General features: G+C 39.9%; 5 protein-coding genes and 1 pseudogene across 6 annotated transcripts; all 6 read right to left on the reverse strand.

Moving 5' to 3' along the window:
* Positions 1-1,760: 1,760 nt before the first annotated feature.
* On the reverse strand, positions 1,761-18,912 carry LOC127374263 (protocadherin gamma-A11-like). Of its 2 annotated transcripts, none has more exons than XM_051419413.1 (2): positions 15,408-18,911; positions 1,761-1,814 (listed from the first exon to the last, which is right to left on the reverse strand). In XM_051419413.1, exons 1-2 carry the CDS (start codon positions 17,763-17,765, stop codon positions 1,803-1,805), a joined length of 2,370 nt encoding a protein of 789 aa, XP_051275373.1. In that variant the 5' UTR covers positions 17,766-18,911; the 3' UTR covers positions 1,761-1,802. The 2 variants fall into 2 exon arrangements, with proteins under 2 accessions (XP_051275373.1, XP_051275372.1); XM_051419412.1 differs by lacking the exon at positions 1,761-1,814 and adding an exon at positions 8,722-8,763 and having other exon boundaries at positions 15,408-18,912.
* On the reverse strand, positions 1,803-4,289 carry LOC127374268 (protocadherin gamma-A11-like). The gene has a single exon (XM_051419417.1). The coding sequence runs from the start codon at positions 4,158-4,160 to the stop codon at positions 1,803-1,805; it is 2,358 nt and encodes a 785-aa protein (XP_051275377.1). The 5' UTR covers positions 4,161-4,289.
* On the reverse strand, positions 5,302-7,818 carry LOC127374267 (protocadherin alpha-8-like). Its single transcript, XM_051419416.1, has one exon. The coding sequence runs from the start codon at positions 7,657-7,659 to the stop codon at positions 5,302-5,304; it is 2,358 nt and encodes a 785-aa protein (XP_051275376.1). The 5' UTR covers positions 7,660-7,818.
* Positions 9,269-14,767, reverse strand: LOC127375099 (protocadherin beta-15-like). The gene is made up of 4 exons (XM_051420933.1): positions 12,299-14,767; positions 10,122-10,383; positions 9,387-9,500; positions 9,269-9,279 (listed from the first exon to the last, which is right to left on the reverse strand). Exons 1-4 carry the CDS (start codon positions 14,645-14,647, stop codon positions 9,269-9,271), a joined length of 2,736 nt encoding a protein of 911 aa, XP_051276893.1. The 5' UTR covers positions 14,648-14,767.
* LOC127375118 (protocadherin alpha-3-like) lies at positions 18,891-21,647 on the reverse strand (annotated as a pseudogene).
* On the reverse strand, positions 21,638-25,436 carry LOC127375119 (protocadherin gamma-A11-like). The gene is made up of 2 exons (XM_051420954.1): positions 22,843-25,436; positions 21,638-21,682 (listed from the first exon to the last, which is right to left on the reverse strand). Exons 1-2 carry the CDS (start codon positions 25,264-25,266, stop codon positions 21,638-21,640), a joined length of 2,469 nt encoding a protein of 822 aa, XP_051276914.1. The 5' UTR covers positions 25,267-25,436.
* Between the last annotated feature and the right edge of the window lie 1,330 nt (positions 25,437-26,766).

Below are 26,766 nucleotides of genomic sequence, written 5' to 3' on the forward strand. Positions count from 1 at the left end.
TGTCAAGAACAATGATGGAAACATTTAGGGTCCCTGATCTTGGAGGTTTACCTCCATCAACTGCTGTAACCAGTAGCGTGTGTCTGTCCTTTTGTTCTCTGTCCAACGTTTTCTTCAGCACTAAAAATGGTATTTTATCCTCATCGCTTTGGCGGATATCTACTTCAAAATGGTCGTTTGTCGTTAAAGTGTATCTACGAATAGAATTAATTCCAGCATCAGGATCACGAGCAGCGTGTAGTTGAAATCGCTTTCCTGGTAATGTATGCTCAGCTATTTCAAACATCTGTTCTCTTTCGGGGAAAACTTGGAGAGTGATCATTTACATCAGTAATTTCTACAATCACGTAGTGTATTTCCAAAGGGTTTTCAACAAGGATTTTTAGTTCCATTAGACAAGCACCGCTGCCTTGACAGAGCTCCTCTCTGTCAATATGCTTGTAGACGTACAATGCCCCATTATTCTGATTTACTTCAAAAATAGCGTCCTTGCTTCCAGAGACAACACGGAACCGTCGATCAGTCAAAGAGGAGATGTCAAGGCCAAGATCCTTCGCAACATTTCCAACAACAGTTCCCTCTTCTACCTCCTCCGGAATAGAGTACCTTATCTGAGCCAAAGCCTGTTTTCCGAAAAGCAGCAGTAGAGCCAAATGAAAAGCAAACCAGCAGTAGTTCCTTGTTCGTTTTTTTGTGTCGGTCCACATCGTTATCAAACAAACACACAGACCGAAGGCTGTTATTTCAACAAACAATTATTATGTTCATCCTGCTGAGTATCGCATAATAGCAAAACGGAAAGCGTGATTGTATCGGCTGGTCGTTTTATCCTATGCCTTCGCTGCCTATTTCAGGAGGAAACAAAAGCCTTGAAAGGGGAGGAACAAAGTCGTCCACAATTTGCCGATGTAATAGTGACACCCAGAGGTGATCACCAAGAGCAAAGTTTACTACGTGACATTATTTAAAAAATAAACAAAAACCTACTAGTAAACACTGGTGTAAATCCTTGAAATAACATAATAACTCCAATATAATTTTATGTAATCATTGTTCTATTTTACAGTATACACCGTCTCTCTCCTCTTCTCTCTCTCCTCTTCTCTCTCTCCTTCCACGGACAAATCAGAGAGTGTGATGTGACGCACCTCCATATGGTGTATTAATTGACGCTTTTCACTTCTAATATAGGTTTATTTATCATGATCGTAGCACTATTCAATGCGCTTTGCATAATCTGTTTGACATGTTCGTGCATTTCAGCACCATGGACAGCAATCACAAGAAGTCATACAGACTTTCCTTCTGATGACAAAAGCAATTCAAAGGTCACTGTTAAGACAGCGAAGTCCATTTCGTACTGCTCAAAACACTCAACAAAAGCACTTCTACTTGTTCAAAGTTTTTTTTATCAGTTGTTGGTTTAAAGTTGGTATATTATGAGACTGCCACAATCGTACTGCCCATACGTTCTCCCAAACCCACTATGATTACTCTGTTATTACTCTCTTACTACACAAATGAGCACTCTGTAATAATTCAAAAGGAACTTAAGAAACCAGTTAAGAGTTGTGCAGGATGCACCACACTACATTCATACATACATACATACATATATATATATATATATATATATATATATATATATATATATATGTATATATATGTATGTATGTATATATATATATATATATGGCCCCCTTTTCTGTGCAACATGCTTTAGACATGATAAAAAGAAGATGTCACGCAAAAGGAAAAAATGAACTGTATGCTTTTGAAGATAGCAGATAAAACCTTTATTTTTAATGTCTTACCTCTCCAGATGCCCTCCTCCTGTCAGGGAGCACTAGTGTATTCGCATGGCTGCCCGGCACTATAGTAGATCCTATACTCATCCTGGGTCCAACTAACATGTACCGCTTGTCTCCCGACCTGTACTGGATGCTGTGACACAATGTCCCGTCATAATTAGGCTCTTGTAGATATTTAGAAGTATAGTCTGTAGATTTAGAGCACTGCATTGCAATCAGCACCATGATACTGACGAGAAAAAGTACTGAAACTGAACCCAAAGTTATCATTAGATAAAAAGTCACATCATTCCCCTCCTCATCCTTTGTTGCACTTTTAACATCAGAAGCTGCAAAAGCCTCTTTGGGCTCCACAAGTTTGACAATCACAGTAGCTGTTGCTGAGAGTGAAACGTTCCCATTGTCTTTCACCAGTATGACCAGTTTATGCTCGGCCTCGTCTGTCTCTGTGAATGAGCGAAGTGTTCTGATCTGTCCTGTATAGCGGTCCAAAGCAAAGAGACTGTGGTCAGTAACTTCCTGCAGTGAAAACAGTAACCAGCCGTTATATCCTATATCAGCGTCATAGGCTCTGACTTTAGTCACCAAGTGTCCTGCGTTCACATTGCGGGGAATCTCCTCCACACCTTCAGCAGAACCGTTGGAGCTGACTGGATACAGGATGACTGGAGCGTTGTCGTTCTGATCCAGAATGAATACGTTCACTGTGACGTTGCTGCTTAGTGACGGAGTTCCCGAATCTGTGGCAACAACTTGGAACTGGAACGTTTTCAGAGTTTCAAAGTCAAAACTTTTTAGTGCGGATATTTGTCCATTGTCAGAGTTTACATTTAGGAATGTTGTTACATCATTTCCTCTGGCAATATGATAAGAAATAGCTGCATTATCGTTTACATCATTGTCCTTTGCGCTTACAGAGAATATTGACGTCCCGGGAACGTTATTTTCTACCAGGTAAAACTGTAATGGATTTTGTTCAAAATGTGGACTGTTGTCATTTACATCTGATATCTGAATGCTGAGAGTCTGAAAAGTGGATAAAGGAGGTTCACCACAATCAGTAGCTTTTATTGTTATTTCATAATTTGACACCTCCTCTCGATCCAAAAAAGCCTTCGTTACAACTGTATACGTGTTTTCTTTGTAGGAGGGCTTTAATTCAAAAGGCACGGCATTCGATATGTGTGAAATAATTTTTCCATTAACACCGGAGTCTTTATCCGTTACACTAAGCAGCGAAATAACTGTTCCGGGTTTTGAGTCTTCAGACACTGTATTTGACAGTGATGTAACTTCTATTTCTGGTGGATTGTCGTTGACGTCTATGATTTTTATAATGACTCTACACTCACCCGCTAATGGAGGTGTTCCTTTATCCGATGCCTCAACGTCCAGTTCATAAACGTCGTTTTCTTCATAGTCCACTGGTCCTTTGACTCTTATCTCTCCTGTTAATTTATCCAATTCAAAAATGTCATAGACTTTCCGCCTCAAGGTTTTTCCAAGACTGTATTCAATTTCCCCATTAGTGTCTTCATCGAGATCCGTCGCATTCATTTTAAATACTGACGTACCGACTGGAACATTTTCCTGTATTGAAATTTGATAAATCTCCTGACTAAACATTGGGCGGTTATCATTACTGTCAAGAACAATGATAGAAACATTTAGTGTACCTGATCTTGGAGGTTTACCTCCATCAACTGCTGTAATCAGCAGCGTGTGTTTTTCGTTTTGTTCTCTGTCTAACGATTTCTTCAGCACTAAAAATGGTATCTTACCAGCATCGCCTTGACGGATATTTACTTCAAAATGTTCATTTGGTGTTAAAGTGTATGTACGAATAGAATTAATTCCAGCATCGGGATCACGAGCAGTGTGTAGTTGAAATCGCCTCCCTGGTAATGTATGCTCAGCTATTTCAAATATCTGTTCTCTTTCAGGAAAACTTGGGGAGTGATCATTTACATCAGTAATTTCTACAATCACGTAGTGTATTTCCAAAGGGTTTTCAACAAGGATTTTTAGCTCCATTAGACAAGCACCGCTGCCTTGACAGAGCTCCTCTCTGTCAATATGCTTGTAGACGTACAATGCCCCATTATTCTGATTTACTTCGAAAATAGCGTCCTTGCTTCCAGAGACAACACGGAACCGTCGATCAGTCAAAGAGGAGATGTCAAGGCCAAGATCCTTCGCAACATTTCCAACAACGGTTCCCTCTTCTACCTCCTCCGGAATAGAGTACCTTATCTGAGCCAAAGCCTGTTTTCCGAAAAACAGCAGTAGAGCCAAATGAAAAGCAAACCAGCAGTAGTTCCTTGTTCGGTTTTTTGTGTCGGTCCACATCGTTATCCAACAAACACACAGGAGGCCCCTAATGCACAAACAATTATTTATGTCCAATCCGCAAAATATCGCATTTTTTCAGAACAGACAACGTGATTTATTCGACTGGTGTGCTTTATTCAAGTGCTGTCTTTGCTCTACTGACAAACAAAAGGTTCATGAGGGGAGGGACAAAGTCGTTTGTGGTTTCCCAATGTAATACTGACACCCAGAGGTAATTACTGAGAACAAACTTTAGTACATATTCTTTCTTTGAAACAAAGTATTTCTAGAACAGAAACTGAGGTGTAACGTACTTTGAAAAGCTTCAGGTTTTTAGCATTATTCTAGCTGTGTCTCCCCCTCTCTCTTCTTGCGCTCCCTGATCAATAAAACAAGTTTTAAACGATGTATTCTTCTAGATGGCGTGTCCAATAGGCTTATTAATTGGTCATAAAATTATATATTAATCGTGTTTTTATTCTAATATTGCATTGCTGTGTGAGGGTCCATGCCTTTCATCACCACCACAAGTCAGAAGTCTTTGCACATTATTAAAACAAGTCAATACCGAACAACTCAATAGAAACACTCCAACATCTACAAACTTTCCAGTGAGTTATTTATTGGAAATTTGAATGTTTTGAGAACAAACTGTCAAAAACTCACTGCTCATATACATATTCCCCCAATACAGGCTCAGTTTTGCTGGAAAACAGTGATCTTTTAATTTCAGCACCATGGACAGCTATCACAGGTCAGGAACAAAGACTTGTTCCTTTTTACAAAGATGAGCTCTTTCATTTTTTCAAGTCTATATTTGTATGAACAAGAGACACAACCGTTCAGAGGAAAGCAGAGCACACAGTTGCTGTTGCAGATGGAGCTATACAGCCACATCCTGCATTAACTTACTTGCATTTTTACACCTCTTTTTCTGTCAATGAGCACTTTCTATGACAAATGAGATAGTAGGAACTCAAAGTAATCTGTTGGAATCCGAATAAAAAAGCGACACACTCAACAAGACATATTTGAGTTTCTTGTGAGTTATATTTGTTGCTGTTCACTATCCAAAATGCTTTAGAGACATGATAAGAATATTGGAGGAAAACACAAACAATGAACTATACTTGTAAACATTTTGTATAAAACTATATTTTTAAAGTCTTACCTCTCCAGATGTCCTCCTCCTGTCAGGGAGCACCAGTGTATTTGCATGGCTGCCCGGCACTATAGTAGATCCTATACTCATCCTGGGTCCAACTAACATGTACCGTTTGTCTCCAGATCTGTACTGGATGCTGTGACATAGTGTCCCATCATAATTAGGCTCTTGTAGATATTTAGAAGTATAGTCTGTAGATTTAGAGCACTGCATTGCAATCAGCACGATGATACTGACCAGAAAAAGTACTGAAACTGAGCCCAAAGTTATCATCAGATAAAAAGTCACATCATTCCCCTCCTCATCCTTTGTTGCACTTTTAACATCAGAAGCTGCAAAAGCCTCTTTGGGCTCCACAAGTTTGACAATCACAGTAGCTGTTGCTGAGAGTGAAACGTTCCCATTGTCTTTCACCAGTATGACCAGTTTATGCTCGGCCTCGTCTGTCTCTGTGAATGAGCGAAGTGTTCTGATCTGTCCTGTATAGCGGTCCAAAGCAAAGAGACTGTGGTCAGTAACTTCCTGCAGTGAAAACAGTAACCAGCCGTTATATCCTATATCAGCGTCATAGGCTCTGACTTTAGTCACCAAGTGTCCTGCGTTCACATTGCGGGGAATCTCCTCCACACCTTCAGCAGAACCGTTGGAGCTGACTGGATACAGGATGACTGGAGCGTTGTCGTTCTGATCCAGAATGAACACGTTCACTGTGACGTTGCTGCTTAGTGACGGAGTTCCAGAATCTGTGGCAACAACTTGGAACTGGAACGTTTTCAGAGTTTCAAAGTCAAAACTTTTTAGTGCGGATATTTGTCCATTGTCAGAGTTTACATTTAGGAATGTTGTTACATCATTTCCTCTGGCAATATGATAAGAAATAGCTGCATTATCGTTTACATCATTGTCCTTTGCGCTTACAGAGAATATTGACGTCCCGGGAACGTTATTTTCTACCAGGTAAAACTGTAATGGATTTTGTTCGAAATGTGGACTGTTGTCATTTATATCTGAAATCTGAATGCTGAGAGTTTTAAACGTAGATAAGGCAGGTTCACCACAATCAGTAGCTTTTATTGTTATTTCATAATGTGACACCTCCTCTCGATCCAAAAAAGCCTTAGTAACAACTGAATATATGTTCTCCTTATAAGAAGGTTTTAATTCAAAAGGCACGTCTGACGTTATGCTTGAAATAATTTTTCCATTAACACCGGAGTCTTTATCCTTCATACTGATGAGAGAGATCATTGTTCCAGGTTTTGAGTCTTCAGACACTGTATTTGACAGTGATGTAACTTCTATTTCTGGTGGATTGTCGTTGACGTCTTTTATCTTAATAATCACTCTACATTCACCCGTTAAAGGTGGTTGCCCTTTATCAGATGCCTCAACATCGAGTTTATAAACGTCGTTTTCTTCATAGTCCACTGGTCCTTTTACACTAATTTCTCCGGTTAATTTGTCCAACTCAAAAATGTCATAGACTTTTTTCTTAAGAGTCTTAACAAGGTTGTATTCAATTTCGCTATTGGTGCCTTCATCGGGATCTGTCGCATTCATTTTAAATACTGAAGTGCCGACTGGAACATTTTCTTTTATTTCAATTTGGTAAATCTCCTGAGTAAACATTGGGCGGTTATCATTACTGTCAAGAACAATGATGGAAACATTCAGTGTACCTGATCTTGGAGGTTTACCTCCATCAACTGCTGTAACCAGCAGCGTGTGTCTGTCCTTTTGTTCTCTGTCTAAAGATTTCTTCAGCACTAAAAATGGTATTTTATCCTCATCGCTTTGCCGGATATCTAATTCAAAATGTTCATTTGGTGTTAAAGTGTATGTACGAATAGAATTAATTCCAGCATCAGGATCACGAGCAGCGTGCAGCTGAAATCGCCTCCCTGGTAATGTATGCTCAGCAATGTCAAATATTTGTTCTTTTTCGGGGAAAGTAGGAGAGTGATCATTTACATCAGTGATTTCTACAACTACGTAGTGAATTTCCAAAGGGTTTTCGACTATGACTTTTAGCTCCATTAGACAGGCACCGCTGCCCTGACAGAGCTCCTCTCTGTCGATTTTCTTATGGACATAGAGAACACCATTGTCCCGGTTTACCTCAAAAAATGCATCCTTTGATTCAGAAACAACACGGAACCGTCGGTCAAACAAAGAGGTGATGTCAAGGCCAAGATCCTTCGCAACATTTCCAACAGCAGTTCCATCTTTCACCTCCTCTGGAATAGAGTACCTTATTTCTCCCAAAGCCCGTTTTCCGACAAACAACAGCAGAGCCAAATGAAAAGCAAGCCATGAGAAGAAACGTCTTCTAGTTTGCCTTTCGATTCCCATCGTTATCCAACAGATTTGTTTGACACAAAAGCCCGTTTCTACAATAAATGTCTGTATCACAGCCGTTATGAGTCAAATATGTACAAAGAGTAAAGCACGATTCCATCGGTTGGAGTTCTCGATTCAAATGCCTTTTCTGCTTTTTTTCAAGGGGCAAACAAAAGCTTTGTGAGGGGAGGGGCAGCTTTTCCTAATAGGTTCTCTATGTAACACTGACACCCAGAGGTCAGTGGAAAACAAATCTATTATAATCTTATTTAAAATAAATCCATCCAATAGAGCCCTTAAGCACCATTAAGGTTTCGGGATCAATCGTAGCAATGCGGGATAAGCACAGTAAGCACTGAAATTATTCAAAGGTTACTCTGGAGACATTTGAAGACTGGAGATACTGTAATGGGAAGCATAATTCAATTAAGTTTTAAAGGTGCTAATAGACTTATAAAATGCAAAAGAATCGAAACCACAGGGTTCCTAGAACGGTTGACGACAGAAATACAGATTTATAAAAACGCAGTGCTAAGTCGACATTGTGATTTTTAGATGATTCGCTCAAATACAAACCAAAGGGTTGGCCTTGAAATCCAGAAATGAAACACATCAAGTTTAAAACCTAAACTTAAATTTTGACTTGAAAAGTAGTACAATAAAACCAAGCGTGACTGTAAGCACCATGGACAGTACCACAAAATATGCCGTTAGGTTGGTCGCCTATGGATTTCCTCGTGAAGTGGCCTAAAGGTATTGCTTAAAGAATATATCCCAGCGTGAACTTAAATTCCAACGTTTAAATCCTTTTTCAAATCCTTGGACAGTGGTAAGATATAAATCCTGGGTAACACCACAAAACACGTGGTCATGTTACTATCCGGAACACATTTGCTAGTTTCAAGAGCGGCATAAAGTGCCACTGATGAGACTAAACTGAAAACGAGATTTAATATATTTTTGCTGTACATTGTAAACATTAATTGCTATGTGTCACTGATATGCTTATATGTGTAATTATATATGTGAGGGGGAAATTATCTTAATGTAACCAGCAGTAAACGACCTGTAAGTGCAACAAAACTGGGTTCAATTAAAATTGAAACGTGGGCTTACCTCTCCAGATTGACGTCTCCTGTCAGGAAGCACTAGAGTATTTGCATGGCTGCCCGGCACTATAGTAGATCCTATACTCATCCTGGGTCCAACTAACATGTACCGTTTGTCTCCCGATCTGTACTGGATGCTGTGACACAGTGTCCCGTCATAATTAGGCTCTTGTAGATATTTAGAAGTATAGTCTGTAGATTTAGAGCACTGCATTGCAATCAGCACGATGATACTGATGAGAAAAAGTACTGAAACTGAACCCAAAGTTATCATCAGATAGAAAGTCACATCATTCCCCTCCTCATCCTTTGTTGAACTTTTAACATCAGAAGCTGCAAAAGCCTCTTTGGGCTCCACAAGTTTGACAATCACAGTAGCTGTTGCTGAGAGTGAAACGTTCCCATTGTCTTTCACCAGTATGACCAGTTTATGCTCGGCCTCGTCTGTCTCTGTGAATGAGCGAAGTGTTCTGATCTGTCCTGTATAGCGGTCCAAAGCAAAGAGACTGTGGTCAGTAACTTCCTGCAGTGAAAACAGTAACCAGCCGTTATATCCTATATCAGCGTCATAGGCTCTGACTTTAGTCACCAAGTGTCCTGCGTTCACATTGCGGGGAATCTCCTCCACACCTTCAGCAGAACCGTTGGAGCTGACTGGATACAGGATGACTGGAGCGTTGTCGTTCTGATCCAGAATGAACACGTTCACTGTGACGTTGCTGCTTAGTGACGGAGTTCCAGAATCTGTGGCAACAACTTGGAACTGGAACGTTTTCAGAGTTTCAAAGTCAAAACTTTTTAGTGCGGTAATCTGTCCATTATCTGGGTTTATATTTAGGAACGACATTATTCCATTTTGACTCCCTTCTCTCACAATATGATATGAAATAGCTGCATTATCATTCATATCTTTGTCCGTTGCGCTTACAGATAATATTGAATTTCCAGCAACGTTATTTTCTACCAGATAAAACTGTAATGGACTTTGAGAGAATTGTGGTCTATTATCGTTTACATCTGATACCTGAATGCTGAGAGTTTTAAACGTAGATAAGGAAGGTTCACCACAATCAGTGGCTTTTATTGTTATTTTATAATGTGACACCTCCTCTCGATCCAAAAAAGCCTTAGTAACAACTGAATATATGTTCTCCTTATAAGAAGGTTTTAATTCAAAAGGCACGTCTGACGTTATGCTTGTAATAATTTTTCCATTAACACCGGAGTCTTTGTCCTTCATACTGATGAGAGAGATCATTGTTCCAGGTTTTGAGTCTTCAGACACTGTATTTGAAAGTGATGTAACTTCTATTTCTGGTGGATTGTCGTTGACGTCTATGATTTTTATAATGACTCTACACTCACCTGTCAGTGGAGGTGTTCCTTTATCGGATGCCTCAACATCGAGTTTATAAACGTCGTTTTCTTCATAGTCCACTGGTCCTTTTACTCTAATTTCTCCTGTTAATTTGTCCAGCTCAAAAATGTCATAGACTTTTTTCTTAAGAGTCTTAACAAGGTTGTATTCAATTTCGCTATTTATGCCTTCATCGGGATCCGTCGCATTCATTTTAAATACTGAAGTACCGACTGGAACATTTTCTTTTATTTCAATTTGATAAATCTCCTGAGTAAACATTGGGCGGTTATCATTACTGTCAAGAACAATGATGGAAACATTCAGTGTACCTGATCTTGGAGGTTTACCTCCATCAACTGCTGTAACCAGCAGCGTGTGTCTGTCCTTTTGTTCTCTGTCTAAAGATTTCTTCAGCACTAAAAATGGTATTTTATCCTCATCGCTTTGGCGGATATCTATTTCAAAATGTTCATTTGGTGTTAAAGTGTATGTACGAATAGAATTAATTCCAGCATCAGGATCACGAGCAGTGTGCAGCTGAAATCGTCTTCCGGGTAATATTTGTTCAAATATTTCAAATCTCTGTTCTTTTTCGGGGAAAATAGGAGAGTGATCATTTACATCAGTGATTTCTACAACTACGTAGTGAATTTCCAAAGGGTTTTCGACTATGACTTTTAGATCCATTAGACAGGCACCGCTGCCCTGACAGAGCTCCTCTCTGTCGATTTTCTTATGGACATACAGAACACCATTGTCCCGATTTACCTCAAAAAATGCATCCTTTGATTCAGAAACAACACGGAACCGTCGGTCAAACAAAGAGGTGATGTCAAGGCCAAGATCCTTCGCAACATTTCCAACAGCAGTTCCATCTTTCACCTCCTCTGGAATAGAGTACCTTATTTCTCCCAAAGCCCGTTTTCCGACAAACAACAGTAGAGCCAAATGAAAAGGAAACCATGAGCAAACCATTGTTCTACTTTGTCTGTCGGTCCCCGTCGTTATCCAAAAAGACATTAATACACAAAAGTCCGTTGCAGCAATAAATGTCTATATCAAAGCCATTGTGTGTCACAAAATTATAAATAGTAAAGCACGATTCCATCGGTTGGAGAGCTCAGTTCAAATGCCTTCTCTGCTTTTTTCAGGGGGCAAACAAAAGCTTTGTGAGGGGACGGACAACGTTTGCTATGGTTTCCCTATGTAACACTGACACCTAGAGGTCACTGCGAAAGTACAAGGTTTTATTCTTTTATTTAAAAACAAATCTCTATCCAATAGAGCTCTTATGCACAATGCAGATTTCAGCTTTTAAACAGCCGATCAATCTGTTCACATTGTTTGGTAAGCAAAATATGCTCAGAATGTCTCTAGATGATATGGAAGACCTTTATTAGTTGAGCCTTTTAAAATATTGTAGTTAATTGACTTAGTTACTTCAATTAACCTTCTTTGTGCACTGTTTTGTATGAACAAAAGAATCAATTGCGTTTGAGCACCATGGACAGAGATCTGAATCAGACCCTTTCCCTGTGTTTTCTTAAGGACAGTAGTTTGGCCTTGTGTACAAATCAACTGAAAAACCAGCAACTTTCCTTTTCAAATGTTGGCCAAGTGTCTGTCATATTTCCAAAAACATGTATCCAAATTCTAAAAAAACACAATTTCCAGTTCTTATGTGCTGTCAAATTTGGAAGATTAAACCAAATAATCTCAATAAAGTGGACAGCAGAGAGTTGTCTATTAAACAGAGGACAAAAAATAAACTATTGTATCTATTTTAAATGTTGGCTTTTCGCCTTGCTTACATATAGGTTTGCAAATGACAAACAAGTGGTAAGTAAAGTATATGGACACAACTGTGGAGCAGTGAGCCTCTTGCCCACACAGTGAAGCAAATAAACTAAGCCATTTGTCACATTGATTCGCATATCTCTTCCTATGGAAACCACAAACACCGTCTGGTGAACACAGTATCTCTAGATAAACCCAAATATTAAGCATCGCACTTGATCAGACTGTAATATGGTTGAATTTGACTTTAGGTGTGTGGTAGTGTTCTGTGTACTAGGGGCATTAGAAAAGTGACAAAAAAGAAAATACTCCATTGACTACAAAGCAATGACAGAACGGAATACATTTAAATGTATTATATATCACATTCATTTCAAGGTCTTACCTCTCCAGATGCCCTCCTCCTGTCAGGGAGCACTAGTGTATTCGCATGGCTGCCCGGCACTATAGTAGATCCTATACTCATCCTTGGTCCAACTAACATGTACCGTTTGTCTCCAGATCTGTACTGGATGCTGTGACACAGTGTCCCGTCATAATTAGGCTCTTGTAGATATTTAGAAGTATAGTCTGTAGATTTAGAGCACTGCATTGCAATCAACACGATGATACTGACCAGAAAAAGTACTGAAACTGAGCCCAAAGTTATCATCAGATAGAAAGTCACATCATTCCCCTCCTCATCCTTTGTTGAACTTTTAACATCAGAAGCTGCAAAAGCCTCTTTGGGCTCCACAAGTTTGACAATCACAGTAGCTGTTGCTGAGAGTGAAACGTTCCCATTGTCTTTCACCAGTATGACCAGTTTATGCTCGGCCTCGTCTGTCTCTGTGAATGAGCGAAGTGTTCTGATCTGTCCTGTATAGCGGTCCAAAGCAAAGAGACTGTGGTCAGTAACTTCCTGCAGTGAAAACAGTAACCAGCCGTTATATCCTATATCAGCGTCATAGGCTCTGACTTTAGTCACCAAGTGTCCTGCGTTCACATTGCGGGGAATCTCCTCCACACCTTCAGCAGAACCGTTGGAGCTGACTGGATACAGGATGACTGGAGCGTTGTCGTTCTGATCCAGAATGAACACGTTCACTGTGACGTTGCTGCTTAGTGACGGAGTTCCAGAATCTGAGGCAACAACTTGGAACTGGAACGTTTTCAGTGTTTCAAAGTCAAAACTTTTTAGCGCTGTAATCTGTCCATTATCTGGGTTTATATTTAGGAATGTTGTTACGTCATTCCCTCTAGCAATATGATAAGAAATGGCTGCATTATCATTCACATCATTGTCCTTTGCGCTTACAGAGAATATCGACGCTCCAGCAACGTTATTTTCTACCAGGTAAAACTGTAATGGATTTTGTTCGAAATGTGGACTGTTGTCATTTACATCTGCTATCTGAATATTCAGTGTTTTAAACGTAGATAAGGAAGGTTCACCACAATCAGTAGCTTTTATTGTTATTTCATAATGTGACACCTCCTCTCGATCCAAAAAAGCCTTAGTAACAACTGAATATATGTTCTCCTTATAAGAAGGTTTTAATTCGAAAGGCACGTCTGACGTTATGCTTGTTATTATTTTTCCATTAACACCGGAGTCTTTATCCGTTACACTAAGTAGTGAAATAACCGTTCCAGGTTTTGAGTCTTCAGACACTGTATTTGAAAGTGATGTAACTTCTATTTCTGGTGGATTGTCATTGACGTCTATGATTTTTATAATGACTCTACACTCACCTGTCAGTGGAGGTGTTCCTTTATCGGATGCCTCAACATCGAGTTTATAAACGTCGTTTTCTTCATAGTCTACCACTCCTTTTACTCTAATTTCTCCTGTTAATTTGTCCAATTCAAAAATGTCATAGACTTTTTTCTTAAGAGTCTTAACAAGGTTGTATTCAATTTCGCAATTGATGCCTTCATCGGGATCCGTCGCATTCATTTTAAATACTGAAGTACCGACTGGAACATTTTCTTTTATTGAAATTTGATAAATCTCCTGAGTAAACATTGGGCGATTATCATTACTGTCAAGAACAATGATGGAAACATTTAGGGTCCCTGATCTTGGAGGTTTACCTCCATCAACTGCTGTAACCAGCAGCGTGTGTCTGTCCTTTTGTTCTCTGTCCAACGTTTTCTTCAGCACTAAAAATGGTATTTTATCCTCATCGCTTTGGCGGATATCTATTTCAAAATGTTCATTTGGTGTTAAAGTGTATGTACGAATAGAATTAATTCCAGCATCAGGATCACGAGCAGTGTGCAGCTGAAATCGTCTTCCAGGTAATGTTTGTTCAAATATTTCAAACGTTTGTTCTTTTTCCTGAAAACTAGGAGAGTGATCATTTGCGTCAGTAATTTCTACAACAAGATGGTGCATTTCCAAAGGGTTTTCAACAAGAATTTTTAGCTCTATTATGCAAGCACCATTACCATGACATAGCTCCTCTCTGTCGATTTTCTTATAGACGTGGAGAACGCCATTGTCCTGGTTTACCTCGAAAAATGTCTCTTTAGATCCAGAAACAACACGGAACCGTCGGTCAATCAAAGAGGTGATGTCAAGGCCAAGATCCTTAGCAACATTTCCAACAGTAGTTCCTTCTTTCACCTCCTCTGGAATAGAGTACCTTATTTGAGCAAAACCGTGCTTTCCGAAAGATAGTAGTAAAGCCAAATGAAACACAAACAAATAATACCCTCTCGTTTGACTTTGTCTGTCGAGCCCCATCATTATACTGCAACTAAGAGGAAACACAAGAAATGCTGCGACAAAAAATCTCTATGTCCAAGTTGTTGATGCTCGCATATTTACAAAATACACAACATCAATCCCTCCGCTGGCGTGCTTGATTCAAATGCCTGTCCTGCTCTAGATGACAAACAAAAGCATTTTCAGGGGAGGGACAACGTCTTCTATCGTTTCCCAATGTTGCAGTGACACCAGGAGGTTACCAAAGGAAAGTACTTATATCATTTTCAATAATATAATTTATTTGTCAAATCATGGTTAGTAACTTCCAGTTGTGAAATTAGTCAGTACAACAGTATATTCGCAGAACAATACGAATGGACAAACAAGATCTTGAAAGTTTCTACAGTGATTGTTATTCTCTCTCTCTCTCTCTCTCTCTCTCTCTCTCTCTGTGTGTGTGTGTGTGTGTGTGTGTGTGTGTGTGTGTGTGTGTGTGTGTTTTGTGTGTGAGAAGCAGCATTTCTATAGATTACTTATTTTTGGCAAGATTCTTATTCGCTAAAGTTCTTAATTTGTAAAACAATAGTATTTCTAATAGTCATTATGAAAGCAGTCACAATCAGGCTCATATGTAGTGTGTTTTTCAGTCAAATGTAGCTTAGTATTTAAACTACAAGGTCCACACTGACTTCTAGAAAATTCAACAGAAACACCACCAACTTCCTACTTTTGCAATCAGCACCATGGACAGCAGTCACAACCAGGCAAAGAGCAGTGGCGTTTACTTGTAAAGTCTTACCTCTCCAGATGCCCTCCTCCTGTCAGGAAGCACTAGTGTATTCGCATGGCTGCCCGGCACTATAGTAGATCCTATACTCATCCTGGGTCCAACTAACATGTACCGTTTGTCTCCCGATCTGTACTGGATGCTGTGACACAGTGTCCCGTCATAATTAGGCTCTTGTAGATATTTAGAAGTATAGTCTGTAGATTTAGAGCACTGCATTGCAATCAACACGATGATACTGACCAGAAAAAGTACTGAAACTGAGCCCAAAGTTATCATCAGATAAAATGTAACATTGTCCTCCTCGTCAACTTTAGTTGAACTTTTAACATCAGAAGCTGCAAAAGCCTCTTTGGGCTCCACAAGTTTGACAATCACAGTAGCTGTTGCTGAGAGTGAAACGTTCCCATTGTCTTTCACCAGTATGACCAGTTTATGCTCGGCCTCGTCTGTCTCTGTGAATGAGCGAAGTGTTCTGATCTGTCCTGTATAGCGGTCCAAAGCAAAGAGACTGTGGTCAGTAACTTCCTGCAGTGAAAACAGTAACCAGCCGTTATATCCTATATCAGCGTCATAGGCTCTGACTTTAGTCACCAAGTGTCCTGCGTTCACATTGCGGGGAATCTCCTCCACACCTTCAGCAGAACCGTTGGAGCTGACTGGATACAGGATGACTGGAGCGTTGTCGTTCTGATCCAGAATGAACACGTTCACTGTGACGTTGCTGCTTAGTGACGGAGTTCCAGAATCTGAGGCAACAACTTGGAACTGGAACGTTTTCAGAGTTTCAAAGTCAAAACTTTTTAGCGCCGATATTTGTCCATTATCTGAATTGATATTTAAAAATGCTGCAATTTTTATTTGACTACCTTCCTCTCTAACTATATGATAAGTTAAAGCTGCATTTTTATTTAAGTCTTTATCTGTAGCAGTAACAGAAAATATAGGGTTTCCAGGCACGTTATTTTCTACCAGATAAAGTTCAATTGGATTATGCAAAAATTCTGGGACATTATCATTCACGTCTGATACATCAATACTTAGAGTTTTGAATGTAGACAGAGGAGGCTGACCACAGTCTGTAGCTGTTATTTTGATGTCATAATGCGAAACTGATTCTCGATCTAAATGCTGTTTCAAAACTAATGAGTACATATTATCTTGAAAAGATGGTTTTAAATCGAATGGCACATTATCCGAAAGACTGCATATTACTTTACCGTTTAAACCGCCGTCTTGGTCTGTAATACTAATAAGGGAAACCACAGTCCCAGGTTTTGAGTCTTCAGCCACCATGTTTAACAGGGATGTTACTTCTATTTGAGGTTTGTTGTCGTTTTTGTCGAGCACTTTAATGATCACCCTGCAATCGGTAGTCATTGGAGGCTGTCCTTTGTCAGTTGCATGGACGTCTAACTTAAAAACGTCAACCTTCTCAAAGTCAATTTCTCCTTTTACTCGAATTTCACCGGTGTCTTTATCTAAGCTAAACACATCATATATCTTCCGGTCAAGTTCACCACCGAAATAGTATTCAATTTCTCCATTTGGGCCCTCATCCACGTCAGTTGCCTTTACCTTAATAACACTTGTATCTGCAGCTACATTCTCAGGTACTGTTACTGAATACACTTCTTGTGTAAATGTAGGATGGTTATCATTGGAATCGAGAACTATAACTGTGACATTAAGTGTCCCTGATCTCGGTGGATTTCCACCGTCAACTGCTGTCAGAATCAATCTGTGCTCATGGTGCTTTTCTCTATCCAGAGACTTTTGTAGAACTAAGAATGGTATCTTGTCCTCTCCTCTCTCTCGGATTTGTATACTAAAATATTCGTTTTGATTTAATTTATACACACGCACAGTATTGGTGACAACATCTGGATCGTGCGCAGTTGGTAACTGGAAACGTTTGCCAGGAACAATGGACTCAGGAATTTCTAATATTTTTTCTTCCTCTTGAAAGCTTGGTGAATTATCATTTACATCTATGATTTCAACTCCAACATAATGTATTTCCATGGGGTTCTCAGCTACCATTTTTATGTTCATTAAACACGGAGAAACGCTTTCACAAAGCTCCTCTCGATCGATGTTCTTATGCACATACAAGACGCCATTGTTCTGATTTACTTCAAACTGAGCATCTTTAGTTCCCGAAACAATACGAAACCGTCGTTCCTGCAGCGAACTGATGTCCAATCCTAGATCCTTGGCGACATTTCCAACAACGGATCCCACTTTTACTTCCTCTGGAACTGAATATTTTATCTGAGCTGAAACCCACTCCACACAGCTGAGCATCACAGAAAAACGGATGGCTAACCACCAGGATTGTATTCCTCTTCTTTGTCCTCCGGCTCCCATCGTTTCAGTTTGTATTATTATTATTATTATTTCCAGTCAAAGGTCCTTACAAAAAAAGGTAAAAGCCTAAGCCTCAAAATATACAGTTTGAAAATATTCCATTTTTTTAAATGATCTATGTAAAAATACAACAACGGCAACACTCTCTCTGTTGAACGTACTACCTCTTCTCTGTCGACCTGAACAAAACCTCTCTGAAGGGGCAGGGCCAATGTATATAACACAACAGTTGATGCTGATATGACACTGACACCTTGTGGACTGGGCGCATAATGACCTCCTTTTATGGCAAGCAGCGACATAAATCATATCAATATGTTTGCATATTTTAGCTCCTTAAATAATTTCTGTTTTTGCTGACCGTTTTTGAAAGCAAAAAGTTGCCGATTTAAATCAAACTATATAGAAATTAAGGGAAACTAGCTTCCTGGATCAGTAAGAACAAATACATGACACTAATTAACATACTTTGAAACTTGCTTATGTTGTGTGAAAATCATGTCTGAATTAATGTTTGTGAGTTTTACATTATGTCTTCATGGCAATGGAGTATTTAAAAAAAAGTGTTTGCTGAATTCCCTTTACAAAAATGTTACTTTGGAGAGACCTTTGCAGACTGAAGGCATAGTAATGGATAGCATGACTCGAACAAGTTTGAAGGGTGTGCAAATAGACTTTCATAATGCAAATTAATAGGAACCACTGGATTTTTACGGTGGACAAGATACATCCGGACTTCTAAAACGTAGTAGTAGTAGTAGTAGTAAGAACGCAGTTATTTGTAGTAAATGGGCTAGAATACAAAAAGTAATGCCTCAAATAACAAAAATGTTTGATCTTTCAAATCTATGAATAAATGAAAATCGCAACAATATAACTGAGTGGGATAGTCAGCACCACGGACAGCGTTACAGAATATGCTGTCATTTTCGTATAGCTTTCCTCCTTTTTAAGAAAGCAAAACTTTTAAAAACTTTTTAAGAAGTCATTTCCGAACGGAAACGTAAAACCCAACTTAAATATCCCCACAATGTGACCAATAAACTGCACTTCAACACCTTATACAGTACTAGGACGTAAACCATGAATAGCGCCACGAAATATCGTGTCATGTTAGCAGCCTGATCACTTGAACTAATTTCAAGACAGACATAAAGGATCATTGATAAGACTATAAAAACGTCGTGAAACATGTCAGCTCTTTTTCTCTCTACACAGTAAACATTATTTCCCATGTGCTTGTGATGTGCTTCTAAAGGTAATCATATCTGTTAAGGGGAAATAATATTAAGGTAACCCGCAGTAAATGATCTGTGAGTGCATGAAACAGCTTCAATTAAAATTGAAACATAGGCTTACCTCTCCAGATGGACGTCTCCTGTCAGGAAGCACTAGTGTATTCGCATGGCTGCCCGGCACTATAGTAGATCCTATACTCATCCTGGGTCCAACTAACATGTACCGTTTGTCTCCAGATCTATACTGGATGCTGTGACACAGTGTCCCGTCATAATTAGGCTCTTGTAGATATTTAGAAGTATAGTCTGTAGATTTAGAGCACTGCATTGCAATCAGCACGATGATGCTGATGAGAAAAAGTACTGAAACCGATCCCAGGGTTATGATCAGGTAAAATGTAACATTGTCCTCCTCATCAACTTTAGTTACACTTTTAACATCAGAAGCTGCAAAAGCCTCTTTGGGCTCCACAAGTTTGACAATCACTGTAGCTGTTGCTGAGAGTGAAACGTTCCCATTGTCTTTCACCAGTATGACCAGTTTATGCTCGGCCTCGTCTGTCTCTGTGAATGAGCGAAGTGTTCTGATCTGTCCTGTATAGCGGTCCAAAGCAAAGAGACTGTGGTCAGTAACTTCCTGCAGTGAAAACAGTAACCAGCCGTTATATCCTATATCAGCGTCATAGGCTCTGACTTTAGTCACCAAGTGTCCTGCGTTCACATTGCGGGGAATCTCCTCCACACCTTCAGCAGAACCGTTGGAGCTGACTGGATACAGGATGACTGGAGCGTTGTCGTTCTGATCCAGAATGAACACGTTCACTGTGACATTGCTGCTTAGTGACGGAGTTCCAGAATCTGTGGCAACAACTTGGAACTGGAACGTTTTCAGAGTTTCAAAGTCAAAACTTTTTAGAGCGGATATTTGCCCGTTGTCCGAATTGACATTCAGGAAAGATGTCAGCCCATCACCTCTCACAATGTGATATGTTATTGCTGCATTTTCATTCAAGTCATTATCAGCAGCACTTACAGAAAATATTGATGCGCCTGGGGCATTGTTTTCTACCAAATAAAGTTCAAATGGATTCTGACTGAAAACTGGTCTGTTGTCATTTACATCAGACACCTGGACACTCAAGGTTTTTGCAGTGGAAAGTGGAGGTTCACCACAGTCAGTAGCCGTTATTGTGATGTCATAATGGGATACAATTTCTCGGTCTAAACGCCCCTTTGTGACAAGAGAGTACATGTTTTCCTCAATGGATGGTGTTAAATCAAACGGAACATCATCTAAGATTTTACAGATGACTTTTCCGTTAACCCCCGAATCTCTGTCCGTAACACTGATGAGGGAGATAACGGTGCCAGGCTTTGAATCCTCGGGGACTACATTTGATCAATGATGTTACTTCAATATCTGGCTTATTGTCGTTCACATCTTTAATTTTTATCACAACTCTACTTTCGGCCGTCCAAGGTGGCTGGCCTTTATCTGAAGCCTGTAAATCTAGTCTATAAATCTCCGTGTCCTCAAAGTCCACTTTTCCTTTCACTCGAATCTCCCCAGTGACGCTGTCTAATTCAAATGTGTCTTGCACTTTTTTCTTTTGTGTTTTTCCAAACATGTATTCAATTTCGCTGTTCAAACCTTCATCTAAATCTGTGGCGTTTAATTGTATTACAAGAGTTCCTATCGGGGCGTTTTCATTTAATAACACAGTATATATATCTTTGCTGAAAACAGGGCGATTATCATTTGCATCTAGCACAGTTATAGTTAAATTAAGACTCCCAGATTTCGACGGACTGCCTCCATCAAGAGCCGTTAACACTAAACAGTGCTCTGCCTTTTGCTCCCTATCCATAGGCTTTTTCAGCACTAAAAACGGTATCTTGTCCTCCTCGCTGTCTATGATTTCAATATCAAAAAAATCATTTTGGCTCAACTTATATAATCGAACTGACTGTGCACCGACATCAGGATCTCTAGCCGCATGGATTTGGAAACGAGTACCTGGAGGAGTATGCTCCGCAATTTCCAGTCGCTGCTCGCTTTCAGGAAAAGTCGGTGAATGGTCATTAACATCCGTTATTTCAACGCCAACGTAGTGTATTTCCAGTGGGCTTTCAACAACGATTTTCAGGTTTATCAAACAAACCTTGGTTCCATCACAGAGCTCTTCTCGGTCCATCGTTTTTCCAATGTACAACACTCCATTGTTTTGATTTAACTGAAAAAGAGAGTGATTGGGCCCCGAAACAATACGAAAGCGCCTGTCTGTCAAGGTGCTAATGTCAAGGCCTAAATCCTTTGCAACATTTCCAACAGGCGATCCCACTTGTATTTCTTCTGGAACAGAGTATCTTAACTGGGCCAAAATCCGCTCACCAAAGCACAGCAACAAAATCCCAGCAACCAGCCAGCAGTTCACTCGGCGCCTTTGTCCTCGATCTCCCATTGTGAAGCAAACAAAAAATGAAGGCTTTCTTTGGGGCAAATATAGTAATCCAATTGCTTATCGAACCAGTCTAATTAGATCCATTTCACGACTCTCAAATAGAAGCTTACACACATAAATATTAACCGCTATTCATATTACTTGATACATAGCCTATACGATGTGTACTCCGTCAGCATAGCACCTCCATCAGATATGATCTATAGATGGGCAGGGCCTGTGCAGAATAAGCAACACAACCATTAGGCCACACTGACACCATGTGGCCCGTGGGCTACAATACGATATTAAATCACAAGTGTTTTACTTCAATACCTCCTTCTCTATTACAGTCGACTGCTATATGCCTCCATGCTGCCCATAGTCCAGTAGTAAAGGACATGTGATGAGCTGATGAGCTAAAACGCCCCCCAGTCTTACTGTGTGGAGGATGCTCAGGTCCGCCTCTTCCAGCCAATGAACTAAATGTTAGCTATGCTTGTAGTGAACTACGCATGTGTCTTAAGACAGACAGACTTCAGCCGACACTTAAAGAAACTTTGCTGCAGTGAGTAGACGCTGGTTCAGAGTTGAGCCCCACAGTTTTCCGACACAAAACAGCAGCATTTTTGGAAGAAATTTTGTTTTTTTCACTATTGTGTCCGAAGGAAAGTGGTTGAATATTTTTTTGCTTTTCATGTCTGTGTGTGCGTAGGACAAAACACGTGTCAAAAAGTTCACAGCCTCTGCACAGTTTTTCGATCTTACACCTGCAATTATATGCATCGTTAAATGACACGTGGCCCCATCAACAATTATTTTTAATTATTATTTATGTAATCGAGGCGGGATAGAAGAGACACACATTGTAAATATGTTCCAAAGCTCTATTTTGTTCAATAAACTATGGATTCACGTTGATTAATACAAAACATGTGGCTGTATGTGACAGAAGGCGGAATACAAACTTTAACAGTGACTGTTCTCTAAGATCTAATTGTTATTAATTGTGTTGCCAAACAAACAACAACAACAACAAAAACAACATAAGAAAAAAGGAAACAAAATTCCAGCACCATGGACACACATTTTAAAACCAGCGGGGTCAAAACAGCACAATATACCCAAGCCTGATTATCAGCACCATGGACAGCGCTACGAACTATGCCATTGGGTTTCCCTGAAAGTATTGCTTATTAAAAAGTCATATAAACTTAATTTGAATATGGCCTCAATGTGACCAATATAATACACGTCAGCACCATGGACAATGCCAGGGTTGTGTTAGCAGTTAAACAAATTTTAAAGAGAAACACTGAGAAAACAACTCAGTTCTTTTGGTCTACCTAGTAAAGACAGGGAATCATATCCGTTTCGAAATAATGGCTGTAATACAACCTGCAATAAATGATCTGTGAGCGCAGGAAAAATAATTTCAATTAAAAATAAATATGAGCTTACCTCTCCAGATGCCCTCCTCCTGTCAGGGAGCACTAGTGTATTCGCATGGCTGCCCGGCACTATAGTAGATCCTATACTCATCCTGGGTCCAACTAACATGTACCGTTTGTCTCCAGATCTGTACTGGATGCTGTGACACAGTGTCCCGTCATAATTAGGCTCTTGTAGATATTTAGAAGTATAGTCTGTAGATTTAGAGCACTGCATTGCAATCAGCACGATGATACTGACCAGAAAAAGTACTGAAACTGAGCCCAAAGTTATCATCAGATAGAAAGTCACATCATTCCCCTCCTCATCCTTTGTTGCACTTTTAACATCAGAAGCTGCAAACGCCTCTTTGGGCTCCACAAGTTTGACATTCACAGTAGCTGTTGCTGAGAGTGAAACGTTCCCATTGTCTTTCACCAGTATGACCAGTTTATGCTCGGCCTCGTCTGTCTCTGTGAATGAGCGAAGTGTTCTGATCTGTCCTGTATAGCGGTCCAAAGCAAAGAGACTGTGGTCAGTAACTTCCTGCAGTGAAAACAGTAACCAGCCGTTATATCCTATATCAGCGTCATAGGCTCTGACTTTAGTCACCAAGTGTCCTGCGTTCACATTGCGGGGAATCTCCTCCACACCTTCAGCAGAACCGTTGGAGCTGACTGGATACAGGATGACTGGAGCGTTGTCGTTCTGATCCAGAATGAACACGTTCACTGTGACGTTGCTGCTTAGTGACGGAGTTCCAGAATCTGAGGCAACAACTTGGAACTGGAACGTTTTCAGAGTTTCAAAGTCAAAACTTTTTAGTGCGGATATTGTGCCATTGGCTTCATTTACGTTTAAAAAGGAGGTTACAGTGGGCCCTGGAGTCTTACGGTTAAGTGAATACGCGACTGCGGCATTTTCACCACCATCAGCATCTGTGGCGCTCACTGAAAAAATTGACATTCCGGCCTTGTTGTTTTCAGGTACATAAAAAGTATATGGACTTTCAGTGAACAAAGGACTATTATCGTTCACATCAAGCACATCTACATGTATTACCTTTGTAGACGACAGGGCCGGGCTTCCTAAATCCTTAGCAGTTATAGTAATATTATACATATGTATTGTTTCCTTATCTAGGTTGTCCTTGGTGACCAAAGAGTATGACTGTCCGTCAGGGGATGGCTTTAAGTCAAAAGGTAAATGGCCGGGCACACTGCAGACCACCTGTCCGTTTACACCTGAGTCAAGGTCCGTCACACCCATCAACGCCACAACCGTGCCAGGTGGAGCATCCTCTGGAATTCGACTTGAAAGGGATGTGATGTCTATTTCGGGATAATTGTCGTTCACGTCTTCCACTCTGACAACCACGTTGCAGTGTGTGGAGAGGGATACGGCCCCTTTGTCCGCAGCCAGTACTTTAATCTCATAGACTTGTTTTTCTTCGTAATCAAGGCCTCCCTTCACCGTTAGTTTGCCGGTTTTACTATCCAAATCAAAGGGCTCAGATGAGAGTCCTCTGAGTTTACTCCGTAAAGAATATTCGATCTCACCGTTCAGCCCCTCATCCGGGTCAGATGCATTTACTGTCAGCAGAAATGTTCCTGCAGGTGCGTTTTCCTTTATCGTTATGGTGTATTTCTGTTTGTCACACACTGGTGAGTTGTCATTAACGTCCGATACAATAACAGTGACATTAATAGTACCCGATTTTGATGGTTTTCCTCCATCTGTAGCTGTTAATAGTAACCGGTGTTGAGCGGCGTGTTCTCTATCCAAAGGTCGCTGTAAAATTAGAAATGGAACCTTTCCATCCTCTCCAAATTCCTCGGTTTCCAGGCGAAAATACTGGTTATGATTTATCTTATATGCCTGTAAGGAATTCAAACCAACATCCAAGTCGTGTGCCCCTTCCATCTGAAATCGAGATCCAACTACAGCGGACTCCAGCACCTCCAATGTGTAGTTTTCTTCAGGAAATTTCGGCGAATTGTCGTTCACATCGAGTATCTCGACTACTACTTGGTGCATCTCGAGAGGATTTTCCACGACTGCTTTCAAATTTGTGATGCAGGGAACCGTTTTTGCACACAGCTCCTCTCTATCTACTCTCTGGTTCACTAACAAAACTCCATCTCTCGGGTTTACCTTAAACAGATCCTGCTTTGTTCCTGACACTACACGAAGATTCCTGTCCATCAATCTTCCAAGATCTAATCCGAGGTCTTTAGCTACATTTCCAACTGCCGTGCCTATTATTAATTCTTCCTGAATAGAATACCGTATTTGAGCAGATATTCCTTCCAAATGAGCCACAATCAGCAGAGCCAGACAAAAAGAAATCCACACGTCCAGCCACCGTCCTTTGATGCCCGTTATCGCCATTGTTGAGCAAAAACCTTTTAATTAACCGTCTTAAATCCGTCAACAAATGCTTCTGGATGTTTTCAGTTTCCTCGTACTGCAAAAAAAAAATAATGGTCTGCGGGAACCATCATTCTGACTGAAGACTGGAGGTTGTTTAGTCCGTTCTTTCCACCCGTCGCTTTCGGTTGTTACTGAATGCACATGTAAAAAAAAAAAAAAAAAAAGATTCCCCGTCACACACAACAACTGTGGGGATATATGGTGTAACAGCACCACCCATTGTCACTGTAAGCATGGTGCGATGACGATAATACGCTTTCTTCCGTATGTGAGTTTGCTGAAATATTACCCTCCATTTACAAATACATGCATTCATAAATGCAGATGTACTGTAGCCTATAGGCTTATTGTAAAATCCGTGTGCCTGTTGAAGGTTGGGTCCTATAAGTGACATATATGTCAGTAACATCATTTATGGACAATTGTAGGAACAGAAAAAATACTTTTCATTTAATCATTTACATACATACAAATGTATGTATATATGTATGTATGTATGTATGTATGTATATATACGCTGATCAACTGTAACATTATGACCACCTCGGACACCCTGACAGGTTAGGTTCACGGGACTTTAATGTGATAAAAGTAACTGTTTCATTTCAGACTATAAATATCTACCTGATTACTAAATAAATTTATCTTAAGCTGTTACAATTCCAAGCTGAGAGAACGGAGGTAAATCAACAAATTCCCACTCTTCAACAATGATCTTCCTCCCCAACATAATTACTGTGAGTGAAATCCGTGTAAGGAATATTTTGGACTATAATCTGCCTATATATTTCATGAATAGCTAAACATAAACTCTGCACTTGGGACATTCCCATAAGAAATGAATAAGTGTCCCATGATCATCTTCACATCTCAAGCAAATTGGGCTGTCTCAAAGTTAAATCGGAGAGCAAGGCTTTTCTTTCCAAAATGTCTGAAATATCCTATTTTAAATTGTGTTGTTAATCCAGTAAATATATATCATTAATAATTCACAAAATCACTGTTGTCAACCTTTAATTCACAGTAGATGTGAAAGGTAACCTCCCCTTTAACCTATTTATAGAGAAAGTAAATACCAGTTCTATTTTTTCTAAAGACATTTCAGAGAATAACTATTGGCAACTAAGTGCAACATTAGATATTGTTCTTTTTGGGCTTACACCTACAGTTCTTTCCATCAAACGTATTAAAAACAAAAACTGTTAATAAATTATTCGAAAATGACAGACCCGTATTATAAGTGCTATTTTTATTATTATTATTATTATTATTATTATGGTGTTAATGTAGGTAAAGCTGTTGGCATTCACATTCTGTCTGCTCAAACTCTATGTTCTGTTCAGCACACTCCCACATTCCTTCGTCTTGTTGCAGAGGTGTGCAGCGACATCTCATGGATTTAACCTGCATGTGCACCTCCGATGAGCCCACTCGTGGTCTGCTCTGCATTGACATTGA

This window comes from Dicentrarchus labrax, unplaced genomic scaffold (assembly GCF_905237075.1).
Source record: "Dicentrarchus labrax unplaced genomic scaffold, dlabrax2021, whole genome shotgun sequence".
In the NCBI taxonomy this organism is placed as follows: domain Eukaryota; kingdom Metazoa; phylum Chordata; class Actinopteri; family Moronidae; genus Dicentrarchus; species Dicentrarchus labrax.

Bases quoted from the DNA above. Each gene is read 5' to 3' on its own strand.
- LOC127374268 (XM_051419417.1), bottom strand. From the start codon at position 4,160: ATGTGGACCGACACAAAAAACCGAACAAGGAACTACTGCTGGTTTGCT.
- LOC127374267 (XM_051419416.1), bottom strand. From the start codon at position 7,659: ATGGGAATCGAAAGGCAAACTAGAAGACGTTTCTTCTCATGGCTTGCT.
- LOC127375099 (XM_051420933.1), bottom strand. From the start codon at position 14,647: ATGATGGGGCTCGACAGACAAAGTCAAACGAGAGGGTATTATTTGTTT. The intron at 10,384-12,298 runs GTAAGACCTTGA...ATGTTTACTCAG, and splicing joins GGAGGAGGGCATCTGGAGAG to GAGATTTATCAAATTGAAAT. The intron at 9,501-10,121 runs GTGAGTGTAGAG...TTGTTGCCACAG, and splicing joins AGGAACACCTCCACTGACAG to ATTCTGGAACTCCGTCACTA.
- LOC127374263 (XM_051419412.1), bottom strand. From the start codon at position 17,765: ATGGGAGCCGGAGGACAAAGAAGAGGAATACAATCCTGGTGGTTAGCC. The intron at 8,764-15,407 runs GTAAGACTTTAC...CAATCTGGAGAG, and splicing joins GGAGGAGGGCATCTGGAGAG to GTAAGCCCACGTTTCAATTT.
- LOC127375119 (XM_051420954.1), bottom strand. From the start codon at position 25,266: ATGGCGATAACGGGCATCAAAGGACGGTGGCTGGACGTGTGGATTTCT. The intron at 21,683-22,842 runs GTTGTATTACAG...TATTCTGCACAG, and splicing joins TCACAGATCATTTATTGCAG to GCCCTGCCCATCTATAGATC.